Raw genomic sequence first — 14,052 nt, 5'->3', positions numbered from 1 at the left:
CTCAAAGATGATACTTCTTTCTTCTTTGAAGCTTGAGTAATGTATTTTGTGTATAACACTCCTCCACCGCTATGGGATGTGATGATAGAAGGAAGCCTGCATGCTGCTAAGCGCTGCTGGATTTACTAAATATATACAGTATGTCAGATATTTAACCCTTTGCTTTTGTTTTGCTTTTTAGATCAAAGAGACGAGCTCAAGGGTGAAATATGTTAAATGTACTGGCACCTAATACAAGTGATATAATGTAGCATTTGAAAGTATAACCGATGGAATAACTTTAGTGGACATCAGCCTGAAATCTGAAATGACATTCATTCACGACACTATTCTCTTTTCCTGTTGGGGGGGGAAAGTATGACCTCATTCCAAGATGGTTGTGAATTATAATAATACCATTTGAGGAAATGTGTCCCTCCCATGGTTCAAATGAAGTAGATGGTTATTAAAGCACTACAGTGATAAGCATCCAGGGCAGAGCAGCTATGGGGTTCTTGGGCCTTAAAGATGCAGACGCAGCAGACACGGCATCTGCAAACATGTTTTGTCGCTCTGCTTCTGCCGTCTTGTTTGATCAGCTCCTGCACTTCTCTGTTTCAGTTCGTCTGATTGTTTCTTTCCCCCCCTCATGTACGTTGTTCAGTCATTTTGCCTGATTTCGCCCAGCTTGTGTTGTCGCTTTAAGACGTTGTCCTCTGTCTAAAAATCTGTCCTCCAGATATCCAGAACTAACTTTTGGGTTATTTGTGGCTGTTGGGCATTTCAGGTTACAGGACGTGAAAGTCTGAAAGAAAGAACATCCAGACCTGTGAAAATAGCAGAAAGTGATGCTGATGTAAGTGAATCCCACTCATCTGCCTCAGGGTCGGAGCGAACTCATAATCACCCAGTTTATCCATCTCTCTCTTTTCTTAAGAGCCTCATTTCCTACTACTTACAGTCCACAGCTGTCTTTAATCTGACTTTAGTGTATGTTTTAGCGTGGTTAGTGTGTTCTTTAGTTGTGGTAAACAGAGGCAGTGGAGAGAACGTTTGCACATTGCAACACTGTGGGGACGCTGCACAGTGAGGGCCTGAGCGCATCGACCACAGCTTTTATTTTCCTCCCTGCAATTTAAAGGGAAAAATACATGTAATGGGAGTTTACGATGTTAAGCTGTTAAATTTTTCACTTTGATTTGCCTGATCGGGCTTTTCTCACGCTTTGTTTTGTGCTGAATAGAGGTAAATAAGCTGCATGTCCTGGCTTTTCATCATTAGCATTGTTCCACTTTAACAATTTATAAGAAATCTCCAGTAAATTTTTGTCTGAACAATGAATATTTCATGCAATTAAAAACAACAATATACAGCAGCAAAATAAAAAACAGCTTAATTATTAATTGAACAGAATGATAAATAGACGGGAGAGGAAAATACACTGCGTGAGGAAGACTGTGAACTCTGCAGTCTTTCCGCTGTTTTCATAAACACATAACCCATTTCTGTGAAAACAAATCTGTCACTCTCAATAAACACGGCTCCTTCCAAAAGCGAATTTGAAAATATGGATTTTTGATTATGATTACTCATAATGGTTATTACCACGTCTCACCCCCAGACTAGACTGAAGAAAGCCTTTTGATATCTCCGTGCACAGTGAGAGGAATTCCTCCGGGCTTTCCACATAGATGAGGCTTATTGACATATTTACAAACGGCGAGGACTACAGTAGACGATCAATTCAGTCCGCTGTGCCTGTGGTGTTAGAATAGAGAGCGGAGTGAAGATGAGCAGGGAGCCGCCGAGCTCTGATACAAACACATCACAGATCTCACCCTGCCTTGTGACTGTTTAGTGTCTCCTGTTGTGCGCACGGCGGTGTTATTAGAGATCAACACAAGAGGCACTTTTCTCTCACTTTTCCTTTATACCTGATACTCTTCTACGTTTCTTTCCTTTAGGTCAAACTAAGCCGACTGTGTGAGCAAGACAAGATTCTGCAGGAGCTGGAGGCCAGGATCCGCACTCTGAAGGAAGACAAGGTTTTTCATTTGTTGTCAATAACATTTTCTAGGATGGATGTGTTGTTTGTCTCTTCTGTTGTTGTCTCGTATTATGACCACATTATGCATATGAGCGGCACGCAGCGTCCGACCTCAATCGGAAAATGCTCAATCTGCTTTCCATAGGTACTCATTTGCATACCAAGGAGACGCGGTCGAGTGAGAGAGAGGAAGGGGGGGAAAGAGAGAAAGAGGTCTTGCATAGTCGGGATCCATTTCCCTGCCATCTTTGTCTCCTGCCCCTCCTCCGTCTCTCTCTTTGTCTCCCTCCGTGTTTGATTTCTGTAAAACTAATTGAATACTCCATGAAAGTTTGAGTGAGCTGAGTGCGTTCACTCGTCCTGTGCGTAGCCAGAGCAAAGAGGCGGGACACCTGCTGCAGGTAGAGAACCACGACCCAGTTCTACCTGCAGCAAGACACAAACAGCCTCGCTACAGTAGTTTATCTAAGCACCAGGGAAGGGATCAGGATCATGGTGAGAGTAAAGAAGGCCCTGTGAGCTTGCATGTGGGAAGGAAACCAGAGAAGGAAACAGAGATGCAGTGAGCAGGGATTTCCTTCCAACATGTCACTATCAGTTCGTTGACCAATTTTCTCCAGTTAAATCTCTCATTCTGAGTTTGGCACTAGACTGGAAAAGCAGGTGGAACCCCGAGGATGACTCCTTTTCCGTGTTCCCTGTGTAGGACAAGCTGGAGTCTGTGCTGGACGTCTCCCACCAGCAGATGGAGCAGTACAGAGATCAACCGGCCCACGCTGAGAAGATCGCCTACCAGCAGAAACTCCTCCAGGAGGATGTGGTGCACATCAGGGCCGACATATCCCAAGTCTCCACAGTAAGACACTTAAGATGCCGTTAATGACACTCATTATAATAGAGTATAAAGGTGATGTCACACCCCTCTTCTTCAGTGTAGTGAAATTAAAATGTGCAATGACGCCCTGCCGCAGCTCACTTTGTTGTTGGCAGGTTAGAACATGCCAATCAAGAAGGTGCTCTGAGACTCTCACACCTTCTCTGTTTAGTACAATCTGGGATGGCAGGTTTCAAAAGTCAGGTTCCACTTTGGTCCCGTTTGTGGAAACGGCAAACGTGTCGCAGGATGAAGGTGACAAACCTGAAGCAACCAAACGCAACGTCGTAACTTCACTTGAGAACATTACTTTATATTATCAGAGGAGAATTAGAGAATTAAAAGTTGGAATATTTCAGGAAAAAGGTTGGAATCTTTGTTACATCTCCTCACACACACACATGTACTGTATGTGTATGGTACGACTATCTGAACTCTGCTTCTTGCTTCATTCTGATGGAGAGTTCCTTCTCTTGTGTTCTCCAGGAGATGGAGAACGCGTGGAGCGAGTACATCCAACTGGAGAGAGACGTGGACTGGCTCAAGTCCGTCCTGCAGGGACAGATGAACCGCACCTTTCTCTCTCAGGTCTGTGGCTCAGTGTTTCTCAGAGCCTCTGTCTGTCTCACGGAAAACAAACTGAACTGTGGTTATTCATGATTTGTGTGTGTGCGTGTGTGTGTGTGTGTGTGTGTGTGTGTGTGTGTGTAGGAAGAGAAGATCCAGATCAGGAAGGAGCTGTGGAGGATCGAGGACGTCATCGCAGGCCTCAGCACCAGTAAAGCCAACTACATAGTCACTATCTCCTCTGTGACAAACCCAGGTCTGCACCTTCACTGTGCTTTCATCAGTGCTAATCTCTGCAACTACACTGTGTCTCTGCAGGATGCAAGTCTCCATGTAACACTTCTGTCTTCATGTCCTTATACACATATTATCCCCAGAGAGGAAATTTGTGCCTTCAGTGTCGGCGTCATCAGTGCCTTGTATGTCTGGGAGCCCGTCTGCTATGGAGATGAGATTGTCCCAGCAGCAGCAGCAGCAGCAGCAGCAGCAGCAGCAGCAGCAGCAGCACAGCCCCCACCTCAGCCCCTCCAGCCACACCCCCACCCTGTCCTCCAGTCCCATGCCACACTCGGCATCCGCCATCGACGATGTTTTTAAATGGGTGAGTCCAGTGATCAGCTTCCACAGGTTAGTGTGACGTCATTCTAGATGCACAAATGTCTCAACAAGCCAGGAAGGAACCGAGAGCGTAGGGCTTCCAACCCAGGACCTTCTTGCTTTGAGACAATAACTAATAACAGGACTGAATTGCTTTTTTTTGTCCTAACTCAGGGTGAAGAAGACGCCCCTCCCAGACCTCCCCTACCTCAGCTCTACAGTCCTGATGAGCACCCGCCCGCTGTGCCGCCCTTACCCAGGGAGACTACAGTCATCAGACACACGTCCGTCCGCGGCCTCAAGCGGCAGTCAGACGAACGAAAGAGGGACAGAGAGATAGGACAATACACTAACGGAGACAGTAAGGTGCATATATGTCTTTGTGTGTTTTGACGGCAGGAACTTTGTCGATTAAAGCTTTGCACAGGTTGTTAACGTCCGTCTGTGCGTCTCAGGTGGAACTGCGGCCGTTCCTGAGCGACCCTGAGCTCATGGGAGCTGGAGACGGCTCCAGCCAAATCAGCATCGTACTGTCAGGACACGACGGAGGTTACCAGACGTTACCTGTCAGGGGTAAGAGAGGTGGGGAGATTAGGGAGGAAATGTAGCCGCAGCAGGTTTTGTTAAATTGACTTGGGTTTGTTCTTCATCGTCTGTTGGCTCCGCCTCAGGACTGGCCGGCTCCTCGCTCAGGCTCAATCAGTCCTCTAACATCTCCTCGTACGTGACCCTGCGAAGAACAGCTTCAAGTGCCGGCCTGAAGGTGAGATCATCACAAGAGAGCGTCCAAATCTGAGAGCTCCAGCTCCTAAATCTGAATGGAATCTTTACTTCGATAGTATTTCATTCAGCTTAAACTTAAACACCATAATTAGATTAAAATTGGCATAAATCAATGTAAACTATTATGAGATGATGAAGATGAGGGAAAAATTGATTTACTCAGGCATGTAAATGTTCTGGTTGGAGTAAGACACACACACACTGCACACACACTGCACACACACTGCACACACACTGCATTCACACTGCCTCCTGGTGAACTCTTCTCATACCCGGCCGATTCCACCCTTCATGTTTGATTGGAAGCCTGCTAAATCCTTTTAATTGAGTGGGGTTGGGTAACTTACAACCATATGGGCGTATTCCTACAAACCGGAGAAAGACGTACAACATTCCACTGTCATGTACCGTGAACCATTTCAAGCATTTTGTGTGTTTGAACACACAAAATTAACTGCATTAACTGCATCATAAGTAAATGGAGCCTCTTCCTTTCTCCACTGGTTTGCCTGAGCTGCACCTTTCCCTCCTGTTATCCTCTCTGTTTCCTCCCACACCTCTCAGGAGAGACCAAAAAGTGCCTTGGAGCGTCTGTACTCTGGAGACCCGGCCCAGCAGCAGCAGCAGCAGCAGCAGCAGCAGCAGCAGCAGAGAGGGAAGATGAGTGCAGACGAGCAGCTAGAGAGGATGAAGAGGCACCAGAAGGCCCTCGTCCGCCAGCGCAAACGCACCCTGAGTCACGGAGACCGCCACGGCTCTTCATCGCCGCGGACCTCGTCCTCATCCTCGCGCCCACTATCTGCAGACTTGGGATCAGTATGTTACTAAGTCACACTCTCATGCATGACGACAGCCAAACGGAGGGTGATGATGATCTACTCCTGCACATCTTCACATCTTCACTGAGTGACTTTCTAACATATTAGCAATAAATTCAATTAGTGCACAGCAGTAATCCCACTGTTGTTTTACCTGTACCTGTTTCATGCATGTTGTAATGAGGAATACAGATAATACATTCAATAATACTTTAGTTTCAGCTTCAGGACTGTCACACACATTTACAACAGATCTTATAGGATCGTCAATAACTTTATTTAAAGTCAATAGGGATGAGGGGTGTTGTTCATACTGGATCACTACAAATATAAACCTCAAAAAACTATACACTAACACACTCAATAACAATAATCACACACTGGGCTTTAACCCTATACGTCTTCCACAATCATTCATTTTTGAGATTTGATTCTGTTTTTCCTCTGAACCTTCACCCAACCTCTGTCTCACTGCACTTACACGCATGATGGAACTTCATTTAAGGCAATAAATTAATTTTTGTTTCTTCAAACCCTAATAAGATTGGAATCGGTGTCAAAGGTGTATTTGGACTAACAGAGCTTGACTATGTGCTTTTAAATTGATTTGCTCAATAATGTCAACATTTTGATGGAAGTTATCATATATAACTATAGTGCCTCCGACTGGTGGCATCTAGCGTGGAATCTGATTTGGCAAAAAAAAAAATTCTGCCCAAAGAATTCCACTATTTACCACTAGGGACAGCGCTGTCTCAGGTGTCACTCATGCCTCATGTTCAGGGGTTGAAGGATCGTTTGTGATTCTTCTAACTGAACTAAGCACTTTTGTGTGTCACGATTGGTGACATATTTAAAAAAAAAGTAAAATTAAATGACTTTTACTTAGATACCATGAAAATGTCATGGAAATGTTTTTGAATTTTATTGTCAAATAACAGTACAGAACTGAATTAGATCATTAGATCAGTTGGCTTCATCCGTGTCACAGACAGGCAATACCGTCGTTGCGTCCATTTTTACATTTTGCTCTCCACTTTTGCCTTAATTGCAGTACAGACAGGAATCCCAGTGTGTTGTGTTTGCATGTAAACACACTAACTGCTCTTTAAATGTCTCTGTACTTCAGTGTGTCTCCCATCGCAGCATTGTTTCCTTCTCTTACTGTGACTGAGCTTTCAGCACCTCACACTCTCATCATTCATCTTCATGCTAACACACTTTGTTCTGCAGTGACATGTGCGTGTGTGTGTGTGTGTGTGTGCATGTGTGAGGCACCATGATGTAATACATGCTTCCTACTGACAGAAACATTCACATACACAGAGCGATGCCTAAACGTCAAAACAGATTCATCTAAATGTCATCTCAGCATTTTTGTATGACTTCCTTTGGTTATCACTTAAACAATGACCCGGCGTCCGCGGTGACGGCCTATAGTAGCTCCATCTACCACTCTACAGTCTCTAAATCTGATAGTGCCTGAAGCCCATTTCATGTCAAAATCCCAGGTGAGGCGTTTGAGTGTTTTACCTGCCAGTCATTCATTTCTGTGTGGATGTTTGCATAAAAAGAAATAAACATTTTTCTAATGAACACATATTGCCATGTTTTTTATTTATCACATGACTTGTTCCCTGACATGCACGTGGTTGTGTTGTAGTGATGTCACAGTGGTGCCTGGTGTCTTTGTCCCCCTCTCTCGTCTTGTCTCCTGTCCTCCCTGTCACTGTTCTAGAGGTTTACAGAATGCTTTCACTTTCATATTTGCATCTATGCTCCTCCTTAATGCACGCTTTTTTCTCTCCCTCACACACATCACAGCTTATATGAAATGCTCAGCCATAACGAGTGTGTTCGCCCAGGTAGATGTACTTGTGACAGAACATCCTCTTATTTCTTTCCTGTGTCCGTTGTCCAGTGGCAGAGAGAGCAGGAGTTTGACCTGCAGCTGCTGGAGCGAGCCGTTCAGGGAGAGGAGGCGCAGGGAGTCCGGAGCGTCCAGGGGGAGGAACGACCCGCCGAGCACAGAGAGAGGGCGCGCTCGCACTCCGACGAATGGCTGACCTTCCGCTCCATGGCCACAACTCCTCCCGCTATCGAGGTGGAGCTGGAACCGCTCGACTTCGGCCTGGACCTCAACAAAGAGGTACGGTCAATTATCTCTGTCTCAGCTTAAGACCTTAATGTCCATTGGCATCGGCCCAAACGAGGGCAGGGTTACAAATCAAATGGAAACACTTAAACACCGTACAGTACAGTTTTAGGGGTTTATCTCTTCTTATTCCCAATTTGAACCATTTGAGGTCTGCAATTGTGACTTGTGAACATTTCATCACTCCTTCACTCTGCAACAAGCACAACCTCATTTTATTCTGGTGACCCTGCACTTTGAATCCATTTTGTACTGTAAATATGCAGGTTTATAGATTAACACAGAAGTCCCATTAAGGTGTTTTCAGCATCTCTTCAGTCATTTTTTGCAGGAGTAATGAACCTGAGAAGCTTTTAATTTGGAATTTGGAATTTTGCATTTTGTCACCGATACTATAAACATGCATCATATGTGTTTTCCGTAGCTGTCCCTGCCTCAGAAAGTGTTAATCCCAGAGCGCTACGTGGATTCAGAACCCGAGGAGCCGCTGAGCCCTCAGGAGGTGGAGGAGCGCTATCGTAAGGTGGAGCGCATCAAGAGCATCCTGGCAAAGTCAAGGTAACTCACATCAACCTCACCCTAACGCAAGCAACCAATGGGTTATCCCTGGAGGTGGGCAAGTAGCAGGAGGAAAACCCCTCCAGCAGGATCACACAAGGTTTCCCTGGAATAATTTGGGTTTTACCAGCTTGAAACTGTTTTGGGAAATATTTAATGATTAATTTATGGATTTCTGTCAGGATTTAACACGGATTTCAGCAATATTTATCAAAAAGCTAGTATTAAAAAGTGACACACTGTTCCTCTGTCTTGTTCTGGTTCTCTGTGGATTGGACAGTGTGCAGAACCTGGCGCCGAGCGTGTGTGTGGACAAGCCCGAGGTGGCGCTGGTGGCCCTGGACTCGGCGCTGCAGGAGCAGGAGAGGATCATCACCATGTCCTACGCTTTGGCCTCAGAGGCCTCGCTCAAGAGCAAACTGGTGGCAGGTTTGTCAGCTCTACTCTTTTCCTCGCTGTAGGTAATACGTAGATCTTATACTTCAGCTTAAAAATCTATTTTGACAATTATTATTCCACAGAAATAATTAGCGTATCAGCCCTGACAGTATCGGTAAAGATTCTCTGGGTTTCACGCTGACATCCTTTGGTTGGAGCCGCCGTTAAAGAGGGGGAAGCTGCCTTTCAAGAATGTTAGATTGATGGTGTGCAGATGAGAAGGGGCGCCAGGTGCAGAGTGGAGTAATAAGGCCATTCATTTCCTAATAACCAAACGCTACTGCGCATTAGGACCTCAGATAGGCTCTAATTGCAATCCATGTAGAATCTTTCAGACAGGGGAGGAATCGCTTGATGAGGCCATTTTGTGTGCTGATCAATGACCCAGTCAAACTATACTCAGACTTCACTCCGCATCCCACCGCTGCTTCTTTGAACGCAGCTCTGAACCTGCATAAAAGACGCTGCGCTCACTTTTCATCTCTGCGGCTCTACAGCAGGCGGGCGAGATCGCTTTCACAGTAGCGGCGGCAGATTGTCAAAGTCGCTCTCCGTCTCTTTCACACACACGCACACGCACGCCATACACACACACACACACACACATCCGTCACACGCGCTAACACTCAAGCTGTCAGCGTGTGTAGAAGCTTAATATGCACAGTGAGGCAAAGTCAACAATTATAACATTATTTCCAGCATAGAGAAATGTCAGCGAATATAACTGGTGGCAACTTGTCAGGAGAGACGGAATCACACACTCTCTCTTCCTTTGGTGTTAAAGTCGGAACGTTGGTGCATTTTCAAAGCCCTAAATGAAAAGAGGAGTTTCTGCCACGCTATTATGCAGGAGACGCTTCCATAATGCCGACATTAAAGGAGAGATATGGAGCCTGCATGGATGAGAACAGGTGTTATGCTTTCATTTCTCCCTTTAATTATATATTTGGTTATATTATAATGACCCATAATGAAGAGGATTTTCTTTAATATTTACTTTTTATTTACTAAATATATTCACTCTCAGTGCTTTTACTCAACAAATGCCTCCAAATCAGCCTTCAGGCAAATTTAAGCTCTCAAAATATGTAAAAAATTATGTTCTAAAGCTTTGCTTAGTATAAGGAAAAGCACAATATGGACCAGAAAATAGTAAAAAAATAAACCTAGAAAATAGAAAACTATCACTAAAAATACTAAGATATCTTTTTCTGTGTTTGTCATTAAATTAAATTTCTTCCAATCTATATTCAATGCTTAAAGCTTTAATGTGCAACAACAACACGTCTCCACTGCTCTCTCTCTTGCTACATCGCTGTGCTGAACACTGGGTGAAAACATGCTGCAGTAATTGTTTCTTTTAGACTTCCTCCCAATAAATGTGTCCTCTCTCCTGATTGGGCGTAGCTGTGCTGCTTTGATTGGTGACACCAGTGGAATGCAGCACAGGTGTGTTCACATCTGTAACATGCTGATGTCTGTGTGTGAGCGGAGTAAAGGACCAAAGACTCTGTGACTCTACTATATTACACAATGAAACTGAGGGGGAAATGATACAAATATACAATGTCTCCTTTAACACGAGTGGATGTTTTCACTCATGCTGCCTGTGTGTCTAATGTCACTTTCTCCTCCTTTCTTCACCCTCTTGTCCTTTCCGCTTTCCTCTGCAGTTCCTCCACTGGCTAACGCCCCCTCCCCTCTCTCCCCTTCCTCACCGCCCCCTCCTCCTCCTCCTCCTCCTCCTCCTCCCCCTCCCCCTCCTCCACCTCCTCCTCCACCTCCCCCTCCTCCTCCTCCTCCTCCTCCTCCTCCTCCTCCTCCACCTCCCCCACCTCCTCCTCCTCCTCCACCTCCTCTCCCTCCTGTGTCTCTGGTGATGGCCTCTGTGCCTCCCTCGCCAATAACCAACGGAATCCACTACACGTTTGTCTAATCCCAGAAACGAAGTAAGGCCTAACCGCATGTTTACGGTGCTAATGTGTCGGAGGCCTCACTAATTCTCTCTAACAAGGGGCTCCTGTGTGCTTTGCACCTCGCTGCATGCTCTCAGTGCTGTTGTGATTGTGGGAAACACATCATGTCTAGGTTAGGGAAACCCTGCGTCAACTCCCATTATAATCAACACAAACATCTGCAGGCGGCCCGCTCATCCCGCTGTGATAATTGTGTGTAAATTGTTTTTTCTTGTACCACTGCCAAAATATTTATGGATGGATGAGGAAAGAAAGGGCTCGGTGCGTGACTGTTTGTAGCATTGTGTGTAATTAACAAAAGAGACACCTTCTTATTTAGCACCTTGACAGTTCAGTAGTCGGCACAGCTGCATTCCGCCGTGCCAATTAGCTCACCATCTGTAAACCTACACGTCACCGTACACACACGGAGAAGTCTGGTGTGTGAGCGTGAACTTCCACCCCTGCGCAGAGCCACGATTAATATCAGATTACTCGCTTTTCAATCCGACTCTTCGTTGCCGAGCACAGATAAATGTGTCGCATGTGAAGCAGAGGGAGAGAGGGACGCAGCAGAAAGTGTTCTCTATTACAAGACACAGTGTCAGTATGTCCAGCTGCTGCCTGTTACTTGACCCTTGACCTTTTCACTATTAGGCCTTGCAATTTCTTCAGAAATCGCAAGTTCAATGTTGTTCTTTTATGTTGTTTTCACTAATTTCTCCTGTTTTTTACCAGCGTTTGTCCGTCCGTCTGTCTGTTTGGCTCTTTTACACCTCTCACGTCTGATGATGAGAGGCGTATTTACTTCTTGCATCAACATGTGTTTGCGTTAACTCGGACGCCGCTTGGATCTCAGAAAGCGGCCGGTTCACAGCTGAAGCTCATCCTCACTCTTTGGTCTGTGGATGAGATTCATTTCTGGTGCGCTGGCTGCGTTCCAGGTGCAAGGATCTTATCACAAGTTGCTCCCATTCAAAGTAACTCCTGGAGAATGGGTGAAGATGAGCTGTACCTGCTGCGTTTTCACCTTTTCCCAACCACAGTGGAGCCCATCTGCTCTTTTCTATCACAATTAACTTGTGTTTTTTTTCATTTCTTTTTAATTCAATAACACGTCTGAATGTTAATCTGAGGTGTAAATGAGGCTTTTGTCAGGAAGATCTCTCAAAATGTCTCAGATGGGTTTTAAAGGAGTGTTATAGATACAGAAGGTGGAATTGGGTCAAAGTAGGGAAAAGTTCCTGGTTGGGATCTGATCCAGGATTGTCTACATAGGGACTGTGCATGTGAATCAACATTTAAAATCCATGTTAATATGTCAGGTTTCATCTGTAGTCTGTTTGGAACACTTATCTCTTTCACTTTCTTGAAAGTTAAACACATTTTTGCAAAAATGGAGACACCAACCTTGACCCAAGTGCCACCTGTCCATAACATTACATCAGGATTCCTGTCTTGCTTGTTGCCGACAGACAGACAGACAAAGATAAAAACAGAAACGTGTTATTTCATTAAACTTCGGCTGATACATTTGCAGTGGTTGTCGTTTCAGAGCCAGAAATTGATGTCCACAGTACAAATGTGTTCTTCCACATGATGACCAACATGTGTGACTGCATGCTTTTGCGTATTGATGTGTTGATGTGTTGATTGTGTTTGGTAATTAATAATGTTTCTTCCCCACCTGTGGTCCGACTATAAGGTCTTCAGCCAACACTGAAGAGGTATCATCATGTTTACACTGTCAGGGTCAGGTGGCAGAGGAAGTGCAGTCATGTGATCGTCATTGTTCCTTGTTGTTGGAGCACGGGTGGAGAAAAAATGGGACGCATGCCGGGGAAGTGCATGGAGATGACAGAGGTTTACGTATGGTTATAAAAGAATATATTGTTACATACAGTAAACATGACTTCTATAGGCTCCTCACTCTATGGAGGAAGTGCTGTGTCCTACAACACCACACACAGCAGAGAGTGTAGAGCTCTTATTCATTCTCTTTTGTCTTTCCTAACTTCTGATGTCTCCCCGCGGCTGTGAGCTCAGCCAGTCGTGTGATATTTGGACCAATCATGACCCAGGTGCAAGTATCAGAAGTAGAAAAGACAAAAGATCCTCAGAGGCCCTGCACACAGACCTGGGTGGGGGGTCTGCGTCTCTGTCCAGGCTGCACAGAGGGAAGTCCAATTATATCCCTGTTTTACAATGTGTGGAGATTATAAAAACACACAAGATTCCTCCCAACCCCTCCAGTGGGATCATACTGAGATTACAGAAACAAAGAGACACACACACCCCTTACTCTCTCTATGATGCATGCTGAAGCTCTGTCACATGGAGAGGAAGAGCCTCTGAAAAGCTCCCATTGCCTGGACGCCTTGGGTATCATGCATCCATTTAGTCTTCATGTATTCTTTTATTTCCTACTTTCTTATACTTACTTTTTCTCTCTTCTTCTCACTTCTCAGCTCAAGCTATTTCTGGACACTGAGGTGCTACCCCACAAACACTACAAACACTTGGATTCTGCAAGCAAAGAGTGACGGTACTTTGATCTGGGACAGCGACACTGTTGTAAAGTAGAACTGTAGTAAACATTGTAACATTGTAACTTTTATTTCTGAGGAGGACACTGGACTACAGGGCTGCTGTGCTTATTAACTTTGGACCTGTCTAACACATGTTAACCCCATCATAATAAAAGAAACCTTTTTTACACATTATTGCACTTTGAAGCGTATACTGTAATTTAAACTAATATTTTCCACTTCTGACTGAATGGAGAGATCTCTTTACCTGCAGTGTGAACTCAGCTGGGTACGTGTATGTTTTTTTCACATATGGAATGTGTGAGTCAACTTCTGGAAGAGTCTTCTGAGAACAACAGGTCCTAAATGTGTCATGACAGTAGTATTTTTGTCAAAACTCAGATAATATTCTTACACCAAACCACTTGAAGTATCCTATGTATTTCCTGTAGCACTGCCAGTCTCTGATTAGCTTGCCAAAATGAATTTTCTTATTTTTGCTGACATCAGGATAACCTTTAACATATTTTCTGTGTGACAGGGGGAAGTTGCACAATGGAAATTTATAAGAAAAACAAATGTGAATATTAAAGATATTAACAAAGTATTTGGAAGATCATGCATGAGTTTATTTGCATCATATGTTTAAATGAGTTTCATAGTTTCATAGTTCACATATTGAAGCCAAAGACAGAGGAAACATTTATATTATATTCATGTAAAACAGGAAACAGGTTTGGGTGTGAAAATCTG

At 44.6% G+C, this 14,052-nt stretch overlaps 1 protein-coding gene across 7 annotated transcripts in view; it reads left to right on the top strand.

The window, feature by feature from the left end:
- Nucleotides 1-13,489, top strand: part of plekha7b (pleckstrin homology domain containing, family A member 7b) — a 64,795-nt gene extending 51,306 nt beyond the window's left edge. For all 7 annotated transcript variants that reach the window (XM_076155674.1, XM_076155679.1, XM_076155677.1 and 4 more), the window contains 14 exons: nt 767-835; nt 1,944-2,024; nt 2,733-2,882; nt 3,387-3,488; nt 3,612-3,723; nt 3,845-4,068; nt 4,239-4,430; nt 4,520-4,637; nt 4,736-4,827; nt 5,412-5,663; nt 7,587-7,814; nt 8,245-8,378; nt 8,659-8,807; nt 13,240-13,489. In XM_076155674.1, coding sequence (XP_076011789.1) covers nt 767-835; nt 1,944-2,024; nt 2,733-2,882; nt 3,387-3,488; nt 3,612-3,723; nt 3,845-4,068; nt 4,239-4,430; nt 4,520-4,637; nt 4,736-4,827; nt 5,412-5,663; nt 7,587-7,814; nt 8,245-8,378; nt 8,659-8,807; nt 13,240-13,262 — 1,926 coding nt within the window. In that variant the 3' untranslated portion in view covers nt 13,263-13,489. The remainder of the gene's footprint in view (nt 1-766; nt 836-1,943; nt 2,025-2,732; nt 2,883-3,386; nt 3,489-3,611; nt 3,724-3,844; nt 4,069-4,238; nt 4,431-4,519; nt 4,638-4,735; nt 4,828-5,411; nt 5,664-7,586; nt 7,815-8,244; nt 8,379-8,658; nt 8,808-13,239) is intronic.
- The last annotated feature ends 563 nt before the right edge of the window (nt 13,490-14,052 follow it).

The sequence above is a fragment of the Genypterus blacodes genome, unplaced genomic scaffold (genome assembly GCF_046128005.1).
Source record: "Genypterus blacodes isolate CSIRO-AG114 ecotype Tasmania unplaced genomic scaffold, CSIRO-AGI_Gbla_v1 ptg000067l_1, whole genome shotgun sequence".
NCBI classification, from domain to species: Eukaryota; Metazoa; Chordata; class Actinopteri; order Ophidiiformes; family Ophidiidae; genus Genypterus; species Genypterus blacodes.
This window is presented reverse-complemented; position numbering and strand designations above follow the sequence as displayed.